The 26318-nt window shown below is 38.0% G+C and overlaps 1 protein-coding gene and 1 long non-coding RNA gene across 3 annotated transcripts; one reads left to right on the forward strand and one right to left on the reverse strand.

Annotated features, from left to right (window-relative positions):
• The first annotated feature begins 1065 nt into the window (after positions 1 to 1065).
• Positions 1066 to 17552, forward strand: LOC137238860 (uncharacterized). Of its 2 annotated transcripts, none has more exons than XR_010949233.1 (4): positions 1066 to 1375; positions 1448 to 1678; positions 17170 to 17350; positions 17421 to 17552. It is a non-coding gene; the product is annotated as an uncharacterized lncRNA (long non-coding RNA). The 2 variants fall into 2 exon arrangements; XR_010949232.1 differs by lacking the exons at positions 1066 to 1375; positions 1448 to 1678 and adding exons at positions 10860 to 11049; positions 11117 to 11347.
• A 4013-nt stretch (positions 17553 to 21565) lies between these two features.
• LOC137238861 (putative glutathione-specific gamma-glutamylcyclotransferase 2) lies at positions 21566 to 23097 on the reverse strand. The gene has a single exon (XM_067763886.1). It carries the CDS (start codon positions 22759 to 22761, stop codon positions 21727 to 21729), a length of 1035 nt encoding a protein of 344 aa, XP_067619987.1. The 5' UTR covers positions 22762 to 23097; the 3' UTR covers positions 21566 to 21726.
• Positions 23098 to 26318: the final 3221 nt, after the last annotated feature.

The raw sequence follows: 26318 nt of genomic DNA on the forward strand, positions 1-26318 counted from the left end.
AGTCGTAAAATATTAATTTCTTTAAACTTATTATACAATAATACGACTAGTTAGAGTTAAATATAAACAAATCTAAGTAAAATTTATATTTTGATTAAATTAATTAGTCAAATATTGTAACGCATTGAACTCACAGTGAAAACCATATATTGTTTTGAATTTCAGTAAATCGGACATATGATATAAAAGTGAACATCATTTAATGGATAGGGCTTATCCTACATATCTGACGTTCCAGGTTCTGTGATCAAAATGCACTTGTTGCATCGGGACTTCTTATTTACAAAACCTGTTTTTAGTGATAACCTTTGAATGGGAAATAATATTTACCCTCCGCCTTCGAACTAATAATATTTACACTAAAACAAGTATTTTTATCCTTTTTCCCATAATTTTGAACGCTATTCTACAGTTGTAGGTCATACTAAAGTTTACCGAAACTTTTGGCCTGTTTTTCGTTATAGCTGGCACATTTTTTGTTCTGGCTCCCGCTTCAGCTGGCGCGAGTGATTTATCAGTGATTGTTGCCAGCACAAATTTGAGATAAATCCCTCGTGAGAGCGCAAAAAATGAGAGAGTTTCGTATCAAGTCATCCATGGTTGTGACATGTGACGGAAATTAAAAATTTTGTTGCAGAGAACACCTTTTTGCGTTGGCGGCCTTCGCCCAAAATAACAGTTAGTTTTAGTTGTGACATGTGACGGAAATTAAAAATTTTGCTGCAGAGACCATCTGTTTGCGTTGGCGGCCTTCGCCCAAAATAATATTAAGAGTAACGTTTTACAAGACGGTACACCACCTAATTTAAAAATATCAAATAATAATAAAAACGGAGCTCGAGGCGCGCCTTTTGATTCAACGTTTGATAATTTTTGATAAAATTTAGGTGGTGCACCGTCTTTTAAATCGTTACCATATTAAGTTGTATAGAATCGACGGGATAGCCTACAAGGTTTCATGTCAACTAAATCGCTCCCGATATGGTCGGGCTAGTACCTTAATGGTTCCCGGAACGTACCAGATCTGCATCCAGCAAAGGACCAACAAAGTCGATAACGGGGAGTGTCCTTATCGCTACAACAACAACAACATTATTTACTTTCTGATTTTCATTCATACGTATGTGCATTTTTAAATATTAAAAAAAAATGCTGTATTATTCTAATAGATAGCAACTCCGCCGGGTTGCGATTCAGCTCAGAATATGCCAAAATCAGAGGAAATCTACAATTAAATGCAGATTCACGTGTCATTTGCCAAGGATACAAGGTACTTTACAAGCAACATGCTTTGGAATACGGTACCAAACTGGTTGGATGTATTTCCCTAAAAAAGGGTGGAACTACACATCTTGGTTTGCCAGTATTTGCTTCGGTAATTTATATTGATTTGTAGTGATTAAAAATTGCAATAGTAGATAATGTAATGTGAATTAAAATTGAATAGGTAGCCGGAGCAAAAAAGGCAACTGATCGGCCTGCAACTGTTATTTATGTGGTGCCACCGGGAGCTGCTGCTGCTATCCTAGAAGCATTAGAAGCAGAAATGTCTTTGATTTTTTGTATCACCAAAGTTGTGCCATAACATGATAGGGTTCGCGTTAAGCACGCTCTCTTAAGGCAAAAAAAATCGCGTCTAGTCAGGCCCGATTGTCCAGGAATCATCGCACCAGAAAGTGTAAGTAAATTGGCTACCATATTAAATATATAAGCAACATGTATGAATTTTTAAGTGATAATTTGTCATGCTTTGTTTTGATAATCAACTGAAGAATGCAAATACGACAGAGGTCGAAGTTCATGTGAAAACCAATTAATTTTTTTAATTAGCATTTGGAGAGAAAAATACATATGTATGTATGCATAGAACTGCATAGAAGGGGAGGAAAAATGAATTATTATCAGTAGATTTGCAAGATTTTTGTCATTTTCCCTGCATCGCAGTTGTCATTACATTGCGTTAAGAGAGGACATCAACACCTTACTACCCACAGCCAGTTAAAATTATTGTAATTTTTGCTCTTTTCATCACTGTTTCAAAACGTGGAAAGTTATATATCGAGCATTCCATGGAGAATGGTACATTTTAGCAGACTTTCGCATTGCCGGCATTATTAATATTCAATCCCTAGAAGGTTTAATGTAGTCATATCAATAGTTCCCGAGATGGTGGGGCTAGTACCACAATGGTGCTTGTTACCGGAACGTAGATAGATAGATCATTTATTGAGGATTGCACAGTGACTTGTACATCTCCTTCACAGCACCTCATCCTAGCCGACTTCCTTGATGAACCCCAGCAGTGTTCTTTGCTTGAGGGATTAAATGTGGGAATGCTCTGGCCATGGTGAGTCCATAAACTTAGCCCTACGTCTTGAAATTGCGCCGCAATCTAGAAGGATATGGTCCACCGTCTGCTGATCCATCACAAAATCGGTATGTGTTGTTCGATACTATACCCAGCTTTTGCATGTGACTGTTCAGTCTACAGTGTCTTCTAAGAATAGCCGTTGGGGTTCTTAGGTTATCTTTTTGAGAGGCCTATTAATGCCCTATATCGAGTTGTCCTGTAACCCCCTAACAGTAACTTAGATTGACTCAGGCCTGGCATATTGCGCCAGTGTTCTTCCCTATTTCCCTTTCTTCTACTAATAGATGCCCCTGTGGGCCAACTGGCAGGAACGGCTCGGGATCGATGGGTCATGCAGTTGCTGCCTCTCTTACCGTGTTGTCCGCCTGTTGTTGTTGTAGTAGCAGTGCTTCGCCCCATCCAATAGGTGAGACCGATCACAAATTGTCATCAATGTCCTCTAACGGGAGTCCAAAGAAACTTTCTGTTTCAACAGGGGTGGGCCATAATGAGAGGAGTGTTAGAGGCGTTGGTTGCACAATACAGTTAAAGAGATGGTTGGTGACATGTGGGGACACATTACAAGCAGGACAATGTTTTGTATGTCGGGGTTGATTGTGGATAGGTAAGAGTTTAACCTGTTACGTTATCCAGCTCGAAGTTGGGCTAGAGTGACTACTCTCGTTTCCCTAGGGAGAGTGCGTTCCTCCTCTGCTAGTTTTGTTCTTTGAGTACAGGAATCACCGGCATAGAGGTCCGATGCCTGTTTGTGGAGTTCACTGAAGACATGCTTGTGTTTTTTAGCTTCAAACGGCTGTGTTCTCAGGTGCCGTATTTCCTCATAATGTAATGAGGCCGTGAACAACAAGAGCCACAAAAGATTTATAAAAGTTACGAGGACGCTGGATTTTGGAATCTAGCCCAGAGCAACCTGTCCGATGCAACCATCCCTTGCACGTGAAACACTGACAAGAGTATTTATTTTTTTAATTTAATTTATTTATTATTACGGCTGTTTAGGCCCAAAACTTAAACTACTAAGTACAATTCATTGTTATAATCACTTATTTCTATTGAATATGCTGTTGGAATGCCATGTGATTCCGATCAGCATATTTACTAGCGTGACAGAGGGACGAGTCTGGGAGCCACTCATTAAAGGAAGGTTGGAAAGGACGCGTTTCCAATCCTCCAGTGCTCCCAGCTTAAGGCAACAAAATTTGGAACTTATATTTTTCAATTATATGTGTATTTTAAGCTTTCGGAATGTATTAGTCTCCGATCAATGCAGCTAAACATCATGATTCAATTACTAGAGGTTTGTTCTTCAATGACGGCAGAGATTTAACAATCCCGAACTGAGAAATCTGGACGGGTTGATTTTACAAAGTAAGGAAAACGGGTAATAATTCAATCCCCTTTAGCGAAAATTGTAGTAGAAAAGTACCTTTAGTAGTATATTAGTAGTGATAATAAATTTGTAAATGTCAACAGGTTTTGGAGGAAATAATTCATTTTCTACTAAATATTTCGTGAATTGATAAAGAGCTATGTATTAATTAGAATTTTATTCAAAAATACACTATATCAAATTTGTTTCAAAAACTCCCTACAACGATATTGAAAACGCAGCAAACATGGTCTGACAAAAAAAAAATGGCTTATTGTCTTAGAACTTTATATTCCGGTCTAGACTTTGACAGAAGAGTTCAGCTTTTATGCGGTCCTGCTAAACAGGGAGCATTTGCCTTTTAATAACTTTCATGAAAATGAAATGGTATATTAATTTCGTCACGAAACCGAAAATTGTAAGTCCTTAAAGGCAAATATATTAAGTATACCGAAATAATCAGGTTGAAGAGCTGAGTTGATTTAGCCATGTCCGTCTGTCCGTCTCTCCGTCTGTATGTTTGTATGCAAACTAGGCCCTCAATTTTTGAGATATCTTGATAAAATTTGGTGAGCGGGTGTATTTGGGTGTCCGATTAGACATTTGTCGGAACCGATCGGATCGGACCACTATAGCATATATCCTCCATACAACCGATTTTTCAGAAAAAGAGGATTTTTGTAATATCTTACCCAATTTAACGGATTGAAGCTTCAAACTTCACCATATACTTTCGTATATGGCATATATTGTTGTCTGAAAAAATCATAGAGATCGGTTGTATATATAGTATATATCTCATACAACCGATTTTTCAGATAAGAAACTTTTCGCAATTTCTACCCCATTTTAACAGCTATAAGCTTCAAATTTCACCGATTGCTTACGTATATAGCATATATTGTTGTCTGAAAAAATCATAGAGATCGGTTGTATATATAGTATATATCTCATACAACCGATTCTTCAGATAAGAAACTTTTCGCAATTTCTACCCCATTTTAACAGCTATAAGCTTCAAATTTCACCGATTGCTTACGCATGTAGCATATATTGTTGTCTGAAAAAATCATAGAGATCGGTTGTATATATAGTATATATCTCATACAACCGATTGTTCAGATAAGAAACTTTTCGCAATTTCTACCCCATTTTAACAGCTATAAGCTTCAAATTTCACCGATTGCTTACGTATATAGTATGTATTGTTGTGTCAAAAAATCATAGAGATCGGTGATATATATAATATATATATGATGGTACATATAGTATATATATAGTATATATATATTTTTTTTACGATTTCGGCCCCATTTTAACAGCTAGAAGCTTCAAATTTCACCAACTGCTTACGTGTATAGCATATATTGATGTCTGTAAAAATCATTGAGATCGGTGGTATATATAGTATATATCTCATAAAACCGATTGTTCAGTTAAGAAACTTTTCGCAATTTCTGCCCCTTCTTAACAACTAGACGCTTCAAATTTCACCATATGCTTACGTATATAGCATATATTATTGTCTGAAAAAATCATAGAGATCGGTGGTATATATATTATATACCCCATATAAACTCTAATTTTTGCCCCCTTTTTACGGCTACAAGCTTCAAATTTCATCAAATAGTTACGTTTACGTCATATATTGTTGAAATACGTGATTCGTAGTCATAGTTTTTACACGCAGACCACAAAAAACCTGAAACTTTGCATCCTCACACAAAGTACCTACCTGTTTTTTTTTTATATTTATCTTAAAAATCGTTAAGGTATGTAGATCTGTTCACTATATATTTCTTATCTTATACATCCGATTATTCGGAGATTACGAACGGGATAAGATTATTGTTCAGCCCCATTCATGAAAGGTATGAAGTCTTCGGCACAGCCGAAGACAGTCCCGTTCTTACTTGTTATTCTGAAATTTCGGAAAGCTCCTTTACGTTAAGTATTCATAGAAGTGTTGCGGATAAAACGTTAATTTAGAATATTCGGAACACGTTCGTTTGATACTACCACACGAGGTCCGAATATATATAATATTGAAAATATAAACCGATTCTCCAAATTCTTAAATGGAAACGAATGTTCCGAACATACGGAATGAATAAGTTAACATGCTCAATGTACCAATATTTCGTTATGGCATCTCCATTATATACTAATGACATTTTTACGTGAATCAATTTACTAGTCGACTCTCTGACGCTGATCGATGGATTTTGAAGTGGTTTAGGGTTCGTATGTTCATATGTTTACGAAAGTGCACGATTACTTGGTGTCCGTACTTTTCATAAAACCTTCATGGCATAGTTAATAAATTCATCATAAAATTAAAATAAATGTTCTAAGGAATTATGCAGTTTAGTACTTATCGGGTATTTGTAAACTGATTGCTTCCTATTTCTACTTCTAAAATTTTTCCAAAAATTGCAAAGAAACAACACATTTAACGGATGTCAATTCGATTTGGGAGCAAAATGGCTGCAACTGTCAAAAAATGTGTCTGTCGAGCAAACCTCTTGTGATTGAATCATGGCTAAACATGTCTTTGGATGGTGGAAATTGAAAATAACGTGTATCCAATCACCCCTCAACTTTGTTTAGTAAAGACGCTGTCGGAATGCATGAAGATTCCGATTAGCACAACTCAACATATAATGGGAGGTTGAAAAGGACGTGTTTCCAATCCCCCCTGCTCCAACTTTTATTTGGCCTTATTTTCGTTATTTTTGTTACACATTATATAATTTTATTGTTATATTAATGCTGTCGGAATGCGAGTGATTCCGATCAGCAACAGTAAATACCAGCTGGAAATACCGAATTCCAGCGAAATTAGTTGTTGGAACTGTCTGGAGTTACAGGTGGCGACCGATTTTCTTTTCCTTAGGGCCGGATGCATTGTATTTTGCTGCTACCAATATTATCATTCCCTTTTCGCGCTCCAGTATCGGTATATCATGTAAACAAATAAAATAAAAAAAAACTGTATCTTATTGGAAGGGTTTTACAATGCTCCAATAAACTTTTTTTAAAAGTATTGAAGTTATTACTACTTTTTATGTGATTAGGAAGTTCATTGAAATATTTCAGGCCCTTATATATATGACTGTCCTAAAAAGATTCTTTTCCGGCAAATGCAGCAAACCCATTTTGTGCTGTCAGTTTTAGAATTAGATGTAACTTCATCGATTTGTCTAACAAGAAAGTGTTGGTTCAAAAATAATATTCTTCTAGTCAATCCGTAACTGTTTTATGAAAGAAACTCAAAAATATGCTCTTTTTTAGCCCAGTTTTTCAGTGCGAGTTTAAACTCCAGTTAAAATTGACATGAGTTTAATACTGCCACTTGGGTCCTTTAAACTAAGATGAGCAGCAAAATTTTATAATATCGATCAAGGTGGCAAGGTCGAACTCTAGTCAACTTTAACTACCCTTCAAAAAACGCAAGTAGGTACTCCAAGGCGAATCTATTCTAGGTGGTGGCAAAGCGAATTCAATTCGCCGTGCGGAAGAATGTCAAATCAAAACAAAATTTTCATTAATTTCAAGGCGCTGTATGGAAAAATATCAAGAAGAAGCAATCAGCTGATGGGATAACACCACGTGTAATGAATTCGCCTTGAGGTACTCCATAATTAGTGTAAGGAATACTCCTTTAGGAGTATGGGAGTGCTCCAAAACTAATCTGTATTCATAGAAAAAATGTGCTCCAATTAATATTGCGATATCCTAGGAGAGGAGTGGGTGATCCCACCCTCGCTTTGTTTGTGTGTATTCCATAGAGTACATACCTGAGAGTACTTTCCACAGTACTTTCACTGTAGTACTCCATGGAGCACCCACAGAGGGTAATTTGCCAAATTACTCCAGAAAAACTACTCTATGGGCTATCTGCGGAACAGTACTCTCTAAACTGCTCCTGAAATATTACTCCTTAGAGCACCGACAAGAGATTACTTGCGAAACTGCTTTCAAAACATTACTCTTTGGAATACTAGCAAAAGAGTACTCCTTCAACAACCCTCGATGGATTACGTAATGGAGTACCTACAGGAGATTACTTAAGAAAGTACTCTCAAAGCATTACTCCTTGGAGTAGCTATGGAAGAGTACTTTTAAAACCATCGCTAGAGAAGAAACCACCCAAAACAAGACAAAATTTATAAAAAGATCATATTAGTTTCTTTATTCACGCAAATGCTAAATAACAAGAATATTCGTAGTATAAAATATAAAGATGGCAAAAAATGATTGCCTTCTGGTGCTATGCTAGGAGAGCTGACCAATTCCATAACCTCTCATCCTTCGGCATAATTTGGAGTTTCAATTTGAAGCGTCGCATTTTCTCCATTTTTCAATCTACGCGCAAACTTTTCCCTCTACATTTTCTGAATACGTCTTTTGTGACGTATTCTGTATTCCATAGTTTACCTTTATATATTTGTTTATAATTATTTTATTTATTTTATTTTTCACCAATAAAATTGTTTGTCTTTTAAATTTAATTCACTCCGATAATTCTTTCCGACTCAATTCCTCTTTGAATATTTCTCTATACTATAGTATGTATTAAGCTGGGTTGATTTGCATGGACGAAAGTTAACCCATATCGCGCCATCGATTTTTCGATAGGTTTTGTACTCAGGAAAAAAAGTTCCACTAAGCATACCCAAAAAAATTATTTTAGAGCCTGCAAAATTTGAGTTTTTTGACTTTTTTTCTTTGATTTTTAAGGTTTTTTTTCATCACCTACTTAAAAAGTTTTCATTTGATTTTAAAATGTTCATGTATACCTTGTTCGGCTCAAAATTGTCCGCTAAAAACTTTGGCGATAACAGTTTTTTGAAAAAAAAAAATAATTTTTTGGTTTTGAGGAGTGTTTTGGTGAAAAAATTTATTCTTTCGCCATTTTTTTTAAGGGTTTCTTAAGAAACGTGCAAAAAAAGTGTTGCCGATGAAAACGAATTTGTCTCATAGTTCCTATACCACTTAAAATGATGCGATAAAAACGTTGGCATTAAGAGTTTAAAAAAAAAAATCTTTTTTTTGGTTTTTGGACTTGTTTTGGTCGAAATCGATTTTTTTCATTTTCAAGGCTCCAAATCATTTTTTATGTATATGTTTCCGTTAGACCCACCAATAAGTATACCAAAATGATCAGGGGACGAGCTGAGTTGATTAAGCCATGTCCGTCCGTCCGTCTTTCCGTCTGTCCGTTTGTTTGAACGCAAACTAGTCCCTCAATTTTTGAGATATCTTGATGAAATTTGGTAAGCAGGCATATTTTGATGGGGGATTTGACATTTGTCGGATTCGACCGAATCGGACCACTATAGCATATACCTCCCATACAATCGATTGTTCAATAAGAGGGTTTTCGCCATTTCTGCCCCATTTCTGCCTCATTTTAACAGCTAGAACATGAAATTTTACCACAAGCTTACGTATTGGGCATAGATGGTTGTGTGAAAAAATCGTCAAGATCGGACTAAAAATCGATTTCGACAAAAATGATGAAAATCCTCTTACCTGAACAGGCGGTTGTATGGGATATATATTATAAATATGTAGGTTATTTGTGCATAAAACCACCCTACAAGACGGAGGTAACCAGTTCACCCACCCATTCAAAACTTTTTTCGCTCTACACTAAACATCGACGTTTCATGCTGTCATCGAAATGACAGTTCATTAATTATTCCGGAAAACATTGAAACGCAAAAAAATATATTTGTTTACAACGAAAAATATCTTGTGCTTTTAGTTGTGACCATAGATGAATGGATTTGCAACGCTTTGTTTCGAGAGAGCGCTATTTTAACATTTGTCAATGATGCCACTCCAAACAAAAATTAATAGATCTGAATATGAGAATTTTTGACATACATTTCGGCGATTATTGTTTCAATCATTTAATAAAATGATAGTCGTAAAATATTAATTTCTTTAAACTTATTATACAATAATACGACTAGTTAGAGTTAAATATAAACAAATCTAAGTAAAATTTATATTTTGATTAAATTAGTTAGTCAAATATTGTAACGCATTGAACTCACAGTGAAAACCATATATTGTTTTGAATTTCAGTAAATCGGACATATGATATAAAAGTTAACATCATTTAATGGATAGGGCTTATCCTACATATCTGACGTTCCAGGTTCTGTGATCAAAATGCACTTGTTGCATCGGGACTTCTTATTTACAAAACCTGTTTTTAGTGATAACCTTTGAATGGGAAATTATATTTACCCTCCGCCTTCGAACTAATAATATTTACACTAAAACAAGTATTTTTATCCTTTTTCCCATAATTTTGAACGCTATTCTACAGTTGTAGGTCATACTAAAGTTTACCGAAACTTTTGGCCTGTTTTTCGTTATAGCTGGCACATTTTTTGTTCTGGCTCCCGCTTCAGCTGGCGCGAGGGATTTATCAGTGATTGTTGCCAGCACAAATTTGAGATAAATCCCTCGTGAGAGCGCAAAAAATGAGAGAGTTTCGTATCAAGTCATCCATGGTTGTGACATGTGACGGAAATTAAAAATTTTGTTGCAGAGAACACCTTTTTGCGTTGGCGGCCTTCGCCCAAAATAACAGTTAGTTTTAGTTGTGACATGTGACGGAAATTAAAAATTTTGCTGCAGAGACCATCTGTTTGCGTTGGCGGCCTTCGCCCAAAATAATATTAAGAGTAACGTTTTACAAGACGGTACACCACCTAATTTAAAAATATCAAATAATAATAAAAACGGAGCTCGAGGCGCGCCTTTTGATTCAACGTTTGATAATTTTTGATAAAATTTAGGTGGTGCACCGTCTTTTAAATCGTTACCATATTAAGTTGTATAGAATCGACGGGATGGCCTACAAGGTTTCATGTCAACTAAATCGCTCCCGATATGGTCGGGCTAGTACCTTAATGGTTCCCGGAACGTACCAGATCTGCATCCAGCAAAGGACCAACAAAGTCGATAACGGGGAGTGTCCTTATCGTTACAACAACAACAACATTATTTACTTTCTGATTTTCATTCATACGTATGTGCATTTTTAAATATTAAAAAAAAATGCTGTATTATTCTAATAGATAGCAACTCCGCCGGGTTGCGATTCAGCTCAGAATATGCCAAAATCAGAGGAAATCTACAATTAAATGCAGATTCACGTGTCATTTGCCAAGGATACAAGGTACTTTACAAGCAACATGCTTTGGAATACGGTACCAAACTGGTTGGATGTATTTCCCTAAAAAAGGGTGGAACTACACATCTTGGTTTGCCAGTATTTGCTTCGGTAATTTATATTGATTTGTAGTGATTAAAAATTGCAATAGTAGATAATGTAATGTGAATTAAAATAGGTAGCCGGAGCAAAAAAGGCAACTGATCGGCATGCAACTGTTATTTATGTGGCGCCACCGGGAGCTGCTGCTGCTATGCTAGAAGCATTAGAAGCAGAAATGTCTTTGATTTTTTGCATCACCAAAGGTGTGCCATAACATGATATGGTTCGCGTTAAGCACGCTCTCCTAAGGCAAAAAAAATCGCGTCTAGTCAGGCCCGATTGTCCAGGAATCATCGCACCAGAAAGGGTAAGTAAATTGGCTACCATATTAAATATATAAGCAACATGTATGAATTTTTTAGTGATAGTTTCGAAGTTCATGTGAAAACCAATTAATTTTTTTAATTAGCATTTGGAGAGAAAAATACATATGTATGTATGCATAGAACTGCATAGAAGGGGAGGAAAAATTAATTATTATCAGTAGATTTGCAAGATTTTTGTCATTTTCCCTGCATCGCAGTTGTCATTACATTGCGTTAAGAGAGGACATCAACACCTTACTACCCACAGCCAGTTAAAATTTTTGTAAATTTTGCTCTTTTCATCACTGTTTCAAAACGTGGAAAGGTTTATATCGAGCATTCCATGGAGAATGGTACATTTTAGCAGACTTTCGCATTGCCGGCATTATTAATATTCAATCCCTAGAAGGTTTAATGTAGTCATATCAATAGTTCCCGAGATGGTGGGGCTAGTACCACAATGGTGTTTGTTACCGGAACGTAGATAGATAGATAATTTATTGAGGATTGCACATTGACTTGCACATCTCCTTCACATCACCTCATCCTAGCCGACTTCCTTGATGAACCCCAGCAGTGTTCTTTGCTTGAAGGATTAAATGTGGGAATGCTCTGGCCATGGTGAGCCCATAAACAATGTCTTGAAATTGCGCCGCAATCTAGAAGGATATGGTCCACCGTCTGCTGATCCATCACAAAATCGGTATGTGTTGTTCGATATTATACCCAGCTTTTGCATGTGACTGTTCAGTCTACAGTGTCTTGTAAGAATAGCCGTTAGGGTTCTTAGGTTATCTTTTTGAGAGGCCTATTAATGCCCTATTTCGAGTTGTGCTGTAACCCCCTAACAGTAACTTAGATTGACTCAGGCCTGGCATATTGCGCCAGTGTTCTCTCTTTTCCCTCCTTTCTGCTAATAAATGCCCCTGTGGGCCAACTGGCAGGAACGGCTCGGGATCGATGGGTCATGCAGTTGCTGCCTCTCTTTCCGTGTTGTCCGCCTGTTGTTGTAGTAGCAGTGCTTCGCCCCATCCAATAGGTGCGACCGATCACAAATTGTCATCAATGTCCTCTAACGGGAGTCCAAAGAAACTGTTTCAGCAGGGGTGGACCATAATGAGAGGAGTGTTAGAGGCGTTGGTTCCACAATACAGTTAAAGAGATGGTTGGTGAAATGTGGGGACACATTACAAGCAGGACAATGTTTTGTATGTCGTGGTTGATTCTGGATAGGTAAGAGTTTAACCTGTTACGTTATCCAGCTCGAAGTTGAGCTAGAGTGACTACTCTCGTTTCCCTAGGGAGAGTGCGTTCCTCCTCTGCTAGTTTTGTTCTTTGAGTACAGGAATCACCGGCATAGAGGTCCGACGCCTGTTTGTGGAGTTCACTGAAGACATGCTTGTGTTTTTTAGCTTCATTCGGCTGTGTTCTCAGGTGCCGTATTTCCTCATAATGTAATGAGGCCGTGAACAACAAGAGCCACAAAAGATTTATAAAAGTTACGAGGACGCTGGATTTTGGAATCTAGCCCAGAGCAACCTGCCCGATGCAAGCATCCCTTGCACGTGAAACACTGACAAGAGTATTTATTTTTTTAATTTAATTTATTTATTATTACGGCTGTTTAGGCCTAAAACTTAAACTACTAAGTACAATTCATTGTTATAATCACTTATTTCTATTGATTATGCTGTTGGAATGCCATGTGATTCCGATCAGCATATTTACTAGCGTGACAAAGGGACGAGTCTGGGAGCCACTCATTTAAGGAAGGTTGGAAAGGACGCGTTTCTAATCCGCTAGTGCTCCCAGCTTAAGGCAAAAAAATTTGGAACTTATATTTTTCAATTATATGTGTATTTTAAGCTGTCGGAATGTATTAGTCTCCGATCAATGCAGCTAAACATGTCTTTGGATGGTGGAAATTGAAAATAACGTGTATCCAATCACCCCTCAACTTTGTTTAGTAAAGACGCTGCCGGAATGCATGAAGATTCCGATTAGCACAGCTCAACATATAATGGGAGGTTGAAAAGGACGTGTTTCCAATCCCCCCTGCTCCAACTTTTATTTGGCCTTATTTTCGTTATTTTTGTTACACATTATATAATTTTATTGTTATATTAATGCTGTCGGAATGCGAGTGATTCCGATCAGCAACAGTAAATAGCAGCTGGAAATACCGAATTCCAGCGAAATTAGTTGTTGGCACTGTCTGGAGTTACAGGTGGCGACCGATTTTCTTTTCCTTAGGGCCGGATGCATTGTATTTTGCTGCTACCAATATTATCATTCCCTTTTCGCGCTCCAGTATCGGTATATCATGTAAAAAAATAAAAGAAAAAAAAACTGTATCTTATTGGAAGGGTTTTACAATGCTCCAATAAACTTTTTTTAAAAGTATTGAAGTTATTACTACTTTTTATGTGATTAGGAAGTTCATTGAAATATTTCAGGCCCTTATATATATGACTGTCCTAAAAATATTCTTTTCCGGCAAACGCAGCAAACCCATTTCTCAGTACTGGGGTCAGGAGAAGGACCCGGATTGGGGTCGATACCTTCCCGGAAGAGGAGAGTATGGCGCAGACCCGCTGCAAGGATCTGCTGGGAGGTTGACAATTTGTGGGAGAGACGCAACAAATTAAACATTGAGTCCGCCTGCTCATTGCCCTCCACTCCCCTGTGGCCTAGGACCCAGGGCAACAGTACTACGTTGTGTGTTCCTAATTGATTCAGCTTTTCTACGCACTGAAGGACCAGTGCTGACTTTATTTCGAACGCCGCAAATGCCTTTAGTGGAACCTGACTGCCTGACTGAGTATGGCAATTGTTTCATTGAAGGTTCAGCTTAGCGCACTAACTTATGGCGAATACTTCCGCTTGAAAATGCTCGGATGTGCTTTTAGAGTTACTGATATTTTGGCTCTGGGTCCGAAAACTCTGGCTCCAATCCCCTCTGGCGTCTTCGAGCCATCTACATATGTACCATACGGTCTTGAGCAGACTAGTAATACATTGCACCCGCCCATACCTATACAGCCGTACCAAGAGACTGAGCAGCCCATTACATTTTGGCACAACCGGAGCACTGCTGGACATCCAATCTATATGAAAGCTATGCATTCAAAAGTGTTTGTACCAGTGGCTGGTGCACACCGAACTGGACCAATGTATGCTATATTGATGCCTGCACAAATACCAAGCTATGTTTATGTGAATAATGTTACTGCTTATGTCCATTTGCACGGTTGAGCACATACAGTACCTACGTTTATACAAGGTGGAAAACCACACTACCTACATGGCGATGTAGCCACCGATCAGGTTGTTGTAAGAGATTAATTAAAATATGTAATTCATAAACACTGATTCTTATATTTTCATTATCATTAAACTGTAAACTAGACTCATGACGGGTATTCTTACTGGACACTGCCTTCTGGAGTCACATGCCTTTAAATTTAGGCTTGGTCAGTGATAGCAGATGTAGGAAGTGCGGGTTGGAGGAGGAAACGGTCGATTACGTTCTGTGCTCGTGCCCTGCGCTTGCCGGGCTAAGAATCCAGCTGACAGCTGTCAGATCTAGAAGTAGCAAGTGGCTTAAGTTCTAGGAAGCCGCTAACCCGCTGGAGCCATGAGAAGCGTGAGTGCACTTTGGGTGTCCCAAGACAAGTTCCGTACCTGCTCCGAATAATTTGTAGCTATCTAAGCGACAAAGTACTCCCTTTTGATACAGATGAGGGACTAAGAAAGCACCACGGGCGGTGTCACTCAGGGATCTGTTCTAGGTCCAACTCTTTGGAATGCGATGTATGGCGGGGTGCTACAAATCGACCTTCCCGGAGGCACGGAAATTGTCGGCTATGCAGATGATATTGTCGTAGTAGCAGTGGCCAAGAACTTGATCTGTTCCAGGTATTATGTAATGACGCCGTGGGAAGAATAAAGGAATGGTTGTTGAACACGGGGCTGGAGATGGCTAGCAATAAGACAGAAGTGGTTCTGATGAGCTCAAAGCGGACTGTGGATGAGTTGGTCCTAACCATAGGAGATTATCAAATAAATTCAAAGCCCACCTTGAAATATCTAGGAGTAATCATTGACTCAAAACTAACTTTTAGGGAGCACTTTGGGGCGGTGCGGGACAAAGTTTCTAGAGTTAGTGGAACCCTAACGCGAATAATGCCCAACATCGGCGGCCCAAGCGAAGCTACCCGTCAGCTATTATCCAACATAACCAGTATTATATGCAGCACCAGTTTGTCACAGATCTAAAATGGTCCACCAAAAAGATATACTAGCAGCCTACCGCATTACTGCTATACGAATAGCATGTGCTGTTCCGACGACGCGATCCATGTTTTATCCAGGAAAATCCCAGTAGATCTACTCTCATACAAATACAAATACAAATACAAATGGCATTGGATTCAGCCGACCATCTGAAGATGCTAAGAAAAGCGCAAGGTCACGAACAATAGTTAGGTGGCAAGAACGGTAGGAAGATTCGAGAAAAGAGCGCTGGACCTTCATGCTAGTCCGGAATATAGCGGAATGGTACGAGCGAAAACAAACTAAATTACCATCTCACACTGATATTGAGCGGGCACGGTGGCTTCAAGGAATATCTACATAAGCGTGGGATAGAGGAGGATCCTTTCTGTCCAAGCTGTCCGTCCGAATTGGAAAGCGCAGAACATGTAATATTTCACTGCCCTCGTTTTCACGGCAAAAGACTGTCTGTAAACAAAGTTTTTGGAGAGGAACCTTCCATTAGGTTCCATGAATTTGCGGACAAATAGATTGTTGGATTGCTGTGAGCAAGATGGCCTTTATAGTAATGACTTAATTTAATTTAATTTAATTTAATTTAATTTATTTATTATTACGGCTGTTTAGGCCTAAAACTTAAACTACTAAGTACAATTCATTATTATATCATTTATTTCTATTGAATATGCTGTTGGAATGCCATGTGATTCCGATCAGCATATTTACTGCATGCCGAAAGGGAGCGCAGAGAAATGCGCATACGAAGTAGTGGCGACTAAATCGCCTTTCCCCCCCCCCCCCCCCCCCCCCGTGACGTTATGCCTAACGGCGGTCCCACGGGGTGCGGACACGTGAACAGGATTAGCCTGGTTTCATTGGGCCACTTGAGGGTAGTGCGATACCACAACGTCCAATAAAAAAAGACAAGTTCCGTCGTGCCTGGTGTTGTTGGGTGAGCGGCCAGACAGCAGGGTGCAACAAATGCACCTTTCAGGGGAAAATAAGATGTAGCAAACGAGTATATTCTGTATCATATGATCAAGTTTGAGACAAGCAAACGTTTATTTTCCTGTCCAAAACAGAACTGGTGCACGGCACTGCTGCTAAGGAACGATAGGCGTAGTCATATCAATTCGTTCCCGGGTTAGTCGGGGAAAGCAATTTTAGCATTAATTTGTCCTTTTCAATTTGAACATCCATTCAAGAACTTCGCATAATAGATTAAACAGTCATCTGTATTTATTTGTTATTGTAGCACGTCTAATTAATTTACTTCGTAACATCAATCAATTGTCCCTTGTTACAATTTTATGTTCTCTATGAATGCAACAGCAAAGTATCTTTGGGTACCCCTGCCAACGGAAGATGCATAGGCATGGTGGAGGTTCATTTGAAGTTACTTTACCAGGTCCTTATTCTAGTTATCTGAAATTTCTCTTGTGCCTTTGGAAAAGAGCTATGTGTGGAGCCCTATTTATGGAACACTTTTCGGCTTATATTAAAAACTTTTAATCTATTCTTACTGATATGAGTTTCTTTTTCATTCTAGGTAATTTGATTTTGACGATGTGAGGATAAAAATATCCCAAATATTCCAGCTGTGGCTGTAAGAACATACATTTGCTCAAATTAGAAGAAAACTGCACGGTTGAGCACATGCAGTACCTACGTTTATACAAGGAGGAACACCACACTACTTTCACGGGGATGTAGCCACCGATCACGTTGTTGTAAGAGCTTATTTTAAATATGTTATTCATAAACACTGATTCTAATATTTTGTTTTGGTTTTTACTTTAGAGTCAACCTGTTATATAAGCGATGTCAGCTATGCCTGTAACTTAAGCGCCTTCAGATGTAATAGTTACCGCGGACGCGGTCACAGGAGTAGTTCACTACGTGGGGATTACACTAATCAAGGACTTTCAATACGGAAGGTTTTCCAGCACCATAACAACACCAAGAATATGTGCAATCACGGAATAAATTGTACAACAAACGTTAACACCACATCATCAGCCAGCAACAACAACAACAATCGCAACAAGTTGAAACTTCTAATGACTAGTGAACCACCAACATATCCGCAATATGCGCAAACATCAACACCAACATATGTATGTCGCCTACTTTGCAACACGGTGAAGATGGCCAAGGCCATTCTGATTCTAATACTGATAAAGGCGATCCATTGGCAAATTTAAAAACTCAAACAGACCACGAAAAATGATGATGGTATTAGTTCTAGTACGGATAGTAAAGAATTTAAACCTAGGAAAAAAGCTAAACTTGATAAAAACTTAACCGAAGATGACAATGTTTCTAATTCTAATACTAAGGAAGATGAACCTTTGATAAATATGAAGCTTAAAACAGAGTTATCAAAAAATGACGATGATGATAATGATGTTGATGCAAAGTCCAATGTTGAAAATGATGAAAATTATGAAACAGAATCTGAAAATAGTATGAGTGTGGATTATAACCTGAAGCAAACCTGTCATATCCGGTACGACCAGAATTAGATGTTAAGAAAAGAGCCTACATAAAGAGGCTCAGTATATTTATGGAAAATTTATCATGAGACAATGCCCAATGTATTTATTTCAATTAAATTCAGCACATTGTTGGAAAAAGCATCTAAACTTTATGCATCGTGTAGAGAAACCAGAACATTTACAATTTAAATATAACGAACGTAGAGCAAAATGTAAACTTTGTGATATTCAAGCAGCTACACCAAGCTTCAACAAATTATTGGACCATGAGATTTCTCATATGCCTAATAGTCATTATTTAAAATGTAAATTATGCGATTGGAAGACGAAAATACATTCAAGTATGAATTTTCATTTACGTGTACAACACGCTGAAACAATTGATGTAACAACGAAAAGTTTAGAATTGACTATTTGCCCATATTGTAATCACAATGGTATTTACGCAAACACTTAATACAGGAACATGAGAAATCAGTGGATGAAAGAACATCTTTTCTATGTTTAGAATGTGGTGAACAATTTAGAACAAATACAAGTTTACGTGTACATGTTTATGAAAAGTTTGCTCATTGTACACCACAAGATTTGAACGGAAAGATCTTGAGGGTATGGTTACACCTATGTGGCATCTACAAGCTATTTATAATGACTAGTATAGAATGAATCCGGATATGGAAGAAAACGAAGGTGACGAAATGAATCACCATGCTTCTTTGGATTCTGGTGATACTCCTTCCTAATTTCGCTACGTCTGATGTTACTATACCTACCAAACTAATATGACTCTACAAACTGATGAGCAACACTACCAGCGCAGGAAAAATAAGAACTTCAAAACAAGGTTTCGGAAAGGGCACGACTATGAATAGACGTTAATGTATTTATATAGTTTATAAATATAAAAATTCACATATGTAAAGTTCACTAGCGGAATAAGCGAATAATTTAAATTGTAAAAAAACATTGTATATATGAATAATTTATAATTAAATATTATCTGAACATAAAGGACGCGTTTCATTCATGGAAAAAGCGATTTGACAGAAGGTAACCGATAGGTCAGTTACCCGTGTTGTTGTTGTTGCATATGTTTTGGTTAGCGATAACGAAAACATAACTGATGAAGTAACTTAAAAATGTAAATAACATCGAGCGAGAAGGAATGTCGAAAACACAATAGGTAAGAGCGAGAAAGCGAATCACACGTACACTATTTTGAGAGAGCGCATGCGTTACCTTTTTCACGATAGCAATGTAAAAGTCATTAAGACGATAATTCCCTACAAAAAATGTTGTCATAAAGCTTACCCACGCCCATGCAAATGTGACTATGAATATAACCTATGACTGTAAAATGACTAGTCAAATGACGTGGAGTGACGAGAGTGTTTTTGCAGGGTGGTGAACAAGTTATTGGTGATGATTAAGTAATCGATTAGGTAACGGGTACCTGTCTTGTAGGGCAGTTGCGCGATTGCATTTTATCAGAGTTGCCATAATAAAATTTTATTACCAGTTATTTGTATGCAATATTTTACTTTTGGCAATTCTGTTCGATCGTCATCGTGTCGTGATCACGGTCGTTAAAACACGAGCAATGATCGGCTGATGGTGGTCCGCAAACGCATTGCAAAGGAGTATTGTTAGAGTGTCATCATTGGTTAGAGTACTCCAACATGAAGAAAATGTAACACGTAATCCAACAATTTTTGCAGGGTAGTCTCTTATTATATCTTTCTTCCTCGAGGGGGTAGCCACCTTGTCGAGGTCTTGGCTGAGTTCAATAGCGCCTTACTATGTGGATATCCTCCTAAATAAATAAATGTAAGGCGCGATAACCTCCGAAGAGATTTTAGGCCGAGCTGTTTTTATGCCGACTCCGAACGGCATCTGCAAGGCAGATGAATTTTCACTGAGAAGCTTTTCATGGCAGAAATACACTCGAAGTGCTTGCCAAACACTGTCGAGGGGCGACTCCGCTTAGAAAAATTTTCTTCTAATTGAAAAAACTTGTTTCTAATATTTTGATGTTGCTTTGCCCAGAACGTGAACCCAGGATCTTTGGTGTGGATGGCGGAGCACGCTACCATCACACCACGGTGACCTCCTAACCCAGGATATTATAAGAACTACGCCTGTTGGCGAAAGTGTTTCTATCGGAACCCGCCTATGGAAGCAGAGGTAGAGGGCGGCCCCCACTCCGTTGGAAGGACCAGGTGGAAAACGATTTAAACTCCCTTGGTGTGACCAATTGGCGCCTGTTGGCGAAGCGAAGGAGCGACTGGCGCGCCTTGTTGGACGGCCATAACCGTTTAGACGGTTAAGCGCCAATTAAGTAAGTAAGTAAGGACCCTGCTGTTGCAACGGAAGGTGAAAGAAACAGGATTCGCGAGGTGAGGTTTACAATCATATATGCCACTACAGGCTGGGGGCACTCAAACATCAGTGCTAATATATTGCTGTTCAAATGTTTTTGATTTGTTTTTTGTACAACAAACACAAAAGTTTTGTTGGCTGTCTTTTTTTTTATTTTTATTTTACCTTTATATTAAGTGCCTTTCATGTTTGTCCCCTCATTTCCATACGAATCTTTGACCCACAGAAAAGTCTTTTTTCGGTAACTTCCCAATGAGCTAGACACTTGATACTTAGAACATAGTTCAGATCTGAGAGACATACAAATGCAAAAATTCGCTAATAGGCGCGGGTTCCTTTGCCGAATATAGACCCGGTACTTTCCGGCAACAAGCACCATTCAGGCGCTAGCCCTACCATACCGGGAACAATTAATATGGCACCAGTAAACCTTCTAAGCCATCCCACGCATTGAGGAACTAGGGGTCGCCAGACACTGGTCTGCTAAATCTGTGTGATACATTCATATTTGTAAGTGGACTTCCCTCGCGTAGATGAAGTTGATAATTGGGTTGCAGAAGCTATAAAGTTTGTATTACGCTTATCAACCCCGTGAGTCCCGGGACCCCCTCGAGGCACCATACAAGTGGTTTTTGTATGTTTCCTTGGAGAACTGCTCGGAATATGATTTGATAGGTAGGCGACCGTTGAAACCGATGTTTAGGAATGCGAGCAACAATAGGCTATGTACGTACATAGCTGTCGAATTTATATGGCTAGTCAGTTTGGAGCCTGTCTTACGAATTCCATGCGTGCATATGAGTATAATAGTGTGTCTTAGTTCAGATGGAGACTATTGTATTTGCAAATAAACTCCCGTGATTCACGATTGATTTAAATTTGGGCCACAAGTGCAGGATAAAAAGCAAACCAGCTTCGAGAAGCTGATCCAAAATGGCCACACCACTTCAAAACAAGCGCTGCCTGGACGGGGCGACAAGCTAATGTGACAACACTTGGCCGATTTGATGCTTACACTCGACGTGCTTGAGACCTACCACTGTGATGCTCCTGCAATAAAAACTAGTATTTTCATTGCTATATTACCAATATTTTGCATGGTTTTGGATTTGTTTATTTTACAGACACAGCAATCTAAAAATGGATTTTGTAATGCTCATATTAAGACACGAACTTCTCTGTATGTATACTATATTATAAATAATACTTATAATTCCTGATAAAATATCCTACTTCAAAAGAACTGAACTCTTGATACTTTCTGATGGTGAACTCGTACTTTTTTCCGCTGGTATAACCTCCGCCAATTCCCTCATGCAATGTAGTTCCTTGGCCAATAGATCTTCACGCCAACCCGGCTGAGTACATTCCTTACATAGTTGTTCAACATCGCGCACTGTTTCACGTACATCACCATCCACATTGCCTGTCTTAATAATATTTAATATTTCTTGCTTTAATGCCTTTTCCAATAGCTGAGGCTCGTGGTCGCTAATGAGTTTTTTAACTTCTGCTTCCAGCGTATATAAATGACGATCATCTTCACCAGGAAACAACGCACGCATTGCATTTGCCAAACTAAAAAGATATTCTCGATTTGGGCCGCTTGGACCAGCCGCAGTGAAAATTTGTTGTGCTATTTTTGGTATTTGCCAAATGTTCCCCGCATACGATGTATTATCGGGTGTTGCTATGTACATTGTTATACTAAACTCATTCCCCGACTGTTCAGGATATTCATAAAATTGTACATCACAACGATCATAGCCATTCTTTTCACGATGATCCAAGTGCGCCAAAACTTCATCACGATGTTCAGCTGATATACGATAAGCCATACCATAGACATAACTATTATAACTAGCCGTTGGTACGAGAGTTACGACGCGTCCAGGCTTCTCTTGTGTGCCTCGATGATCAATGCTGTTTTGATAGAAAAGTCTCTTGTAGCCACGTATATAGCCGCGTTTACGATCGATAAATGGAAAATCGGGTCGCCATATAAGCGAACCATAACCAAATATCCATACATCCTCATCACTGGGTTTAATGAAACGTGTCTGATTCGTAGTTATGTAAAGTGATTTAGCCAAATTGTGCGATGAATCCAGCCATGGTGGCACATCAACTTCGGTAATTCTACTCTCAAAGTATTTATCATAAATATGTTTTACCAGCATTTCATTGCTACAGCAAGCTTCGCCATTCAGCGGCAATTTAAGTCCTTTACACAACTCCACGAATTTCTCTTTACTACGCAACATTTTGTTAAATATCCAATGCGTAAAGTATTAAGTAATTAGCGGAAAATTACAACAAATTTTGAACTTTATAAATTGACAATGAAATCTTCCAACGTTTTTTTTTCTCGAAGTCAGCTGGTGCACAATCTATTTGGTAAAGGTTGTTTTATTTTATGATTGTGGACGGGGTATGATTTAGTAAAAATTACACCACCGATCGCGAAACTATGGCTTTCTATGTGTACACATGTAAGAAATTTTAGAGGTCATTTGTACTACAAAAATCCATGGCTACGTCTTCCGAAATAAAAGTAAATATTTACAAATGTGGTGTCAATAGGGATGTAACAATACAAATAGGTATCGATACTTTGGTCTGATAGCAAGAAAATTTGTAATCTATACTTTTGTACCACAAATCATTATCCAAGATTGCGCATTCACGAGTTCAAAATTGCTTCGTTCTGCGCATATACGTCACACTTCACTGCTTGAGCGAATGAAAGAAAGAGAGAAAAAAAACAAGAGCTAAAGAAAATGACGTAGAAACTGCCCATAAAAACAGCTGATCTTTTTTTTACATGCGCAATGCGCAATCTTGTCTGTGATTTATGCTTTTGTACCACCAAGTACTGGGTAGGTATCGGAAAAAAAGTTGTGTCGAAACACGATTTTTGGAAATATTTGCTCATATAAACCGTTTGAAGTCGCTAATAGGAGCTTGCATAGACCAATTCGTGAGCTTCTTTCTGAAAAAGAAAATTTTACAGACGACATTTTTCCCAGGCATTTTAAGGCCCGGTTTTTTATTGCGAGCTAAAACTCCACTTAAAGTTGACTTGAGTTTAACCCCGCCACTTCGGTCGCTTAAGATGAAATGAGCAGCAAAATTTTATGTTATCGAACAAAGTGGCAAGGCGAAACTCGTATCAACATTAACTGGAGTTCAAACCCGCACTGAAAAGCAGGGTATAAGAGTCTTTAATATGGATTCTTTCGTTTTCTTCAGAACTGCGATCGGGCTCTTTGAGGCGGGCCTTAAATTTTAGGATTTTTCATAAATCACGATGTATATTTGTTTGTAATTTGACCACAATTACACACGTGCTAATCAACAATAGATCCAGAAGAGTTTTTCCAGCTGCTTAAATGACTCAACCCTGGGAATTAGATTATTACCCGTCAAATGGACGCAAAAAAAAAACGCTTGTCTTGTTTTTATTTATTTCCTTAATTGTTTTAAAGGTGTATGTGCGAAAAAAACACATATTCAAAAAAATTAATCTTTAAAAGTGATTTTTATTTAATAAATAATTTCAAATTCAACAATATGTTCATCGCCTTGAGGGAGGGGAAAACGTTGATAAACGAGTTTGTACTGTCATGACGGCCGATATATTTATTGCCCCACCGCTATTTTACGTTGCGGAACTTCGCAGTCTTCTTAAGGGCCCATTACTGATACTTAGCATAGACTTGACTTGACTTGAGAACTGTCACGTACAGTTCTGTTAAATGAACATTGCATATTACTGATTACTAAAAACTTAGCAACACTTAACTTGACTTAAGGTGTATTTTTTTTCAAGCGAGCTTGAAGAAAACGCTTCAACTAGCCAAACAGTTTCATTATGCCAAACCATACAGATGGTGGAGGTTTATTAGCTAATTGTTACTTTTTTCGCTGCTATGACATTTATACTTCTAGCGCAGTATGTTTTTGACATTCAACTAGAGAATTACAAAAACAAAATACATGAAATGCGTGTGTTTGTTTGTATGTATGTCACCCTGCCGCCACGCTGTTATTTTTGTTTATCTGCACATTCGTATGTTCATTTCATTCGCTCGTTCACAATAGTGCCCTATTTTTGAATATGCAACACTATACAACACTATCAATCAGGTCGACAATTACCTAAGCGGTTTCAACTGAAAGCGCTTAGCCAACTCAACTCGACTACTTTTTATTCTTGCTTTCCATGCAATTCGGTAAGCTAGCTAGTGGTTTAATTGTACTAGTCCGCAACGAAATACAGCTTTGGAAGTCTGTTGGATTTTGATTTCCTATGTTAGTTCTAAGTGACGTTTACATTTTGAGATGCCATTTGTTTGTTTCCATTTCATTTTAACATTTTGTCATACAAATTGACATTTATTGATTATGATGCCAGATTGTATGCGCTAAGTGGGGTATAATCGTGGCTAAGTTGCCAAGTTTACGCCAAGTCAAGTAAAGTCTATGCTAAGTATCAGTAATGGGCCCTTTACTTTTCACTAAATGCTTTTACACTGCATAATTTTTGGCAACATAGTTATACTATGTTCAAACAGAAAAATAAATTGAGGAAATTTCGATTTGAATTGAGTGCTGTTCATACAACTCGATTTAGCTTACACAATAGTAATTTGATAGCTGGTTGGCTCATCGCTACAGCAAGAACATACCTTTGTTCAGACTGTCAAAATGAACACGCACATTATTAGGCGAATGAAATGGAATGAAAACATAAAACTTTGAAATGTTTGTGTGTTATAAGAAAATGTGTTCAATGTTTTGGTTTCATTTTGATTTTGCCATCTTCTTTTGACAATCCCTACTCCAGTGAAATGAAAGACATAAAAACTGCTGATGAGATGAGCCAACCAAATAGTTCAGCCATGCGTAACTGACGTTTAAGTATACTCAATAAACACACTTCACAATGTTGCATTTGCAGTTTGAAACAATTTATTACACAATTTTGTTTAAATTGGCAATTTATTATTACAATTTATTATATGACAAATTGCGTAATAAATTGCCCAAATAGTATAAATTGCCAATTTGGTGTGTGTTTGAACCTAGTATTACACCGCTTGCGAGGAAATCAAGCCCTTACGTATCGATACCACGCTTAGTAGGTATCGATACTTCCCTTCCATGCTACGTGCAAGTAAATTTATTCAAACTTTCATGGCATAGTTTCATCCCTAGGTGGGGAGCTGTAATAGCTGCTAGGTCAAAGACTGTCCTTGTTTTTAAGGGCTATTTATATCCACATTTTTTATTGATTCTATGAAGTCAGTTGGATTGCATTAACTGCTGTCCACTCATTTGGCAGTTTTAAATTTCTACCCAAGGTTTTCCCCGCAAAAGTATTGTTTTTATATCAATTAACGAATGGAAAGTTTCAGTATTTTTTAACATAAACGTATCTGAGCGGCGACTCCTTGAAGTTCTCTGAAGTCGTTCTAATTTTATCTCTCACAGGTCACATAATTTGCGGTTATCTTCCTAGAATGTTCGAATCTAAGCGAAGCTCTCGCCGCTATCACGATAAAGGGGAGAGCATCAAAGATGATGCTGATGACAAGGACAAAGACCATTTCTATGAAAAACTAAAGACAATTTTAAGACAGTCCGCTTCATGACATCGAAATGGCTGACACGGAAGGAATCTTTGGTACTATAGTTGTCATCTGCAGGCTTCAGCATAAAAAATACACAAACCTATTAAAAAAAAAAAAAAATGTAAGGCGCGATAACCTCCGAAGAGATCTAAGGCCGAGCTTCTCTTCCAATTTGCGTCGTGCTC

This window comes from Eurosta solidaginis, chromosome 1, assembly GCF_040869045.1.
Source record: "Eurosta solidaginis isolate ZX-2024a chromosome 1, ASM4086904v1, whole genome shotgun sequence".
In the NCBI taxonomy this organism is placed as follows: Eukaryota; Metazoa; Arthropoda; class Insecta; order Diptera; family Tephritidae; genus Eurosta; species Eurosta solidaginis.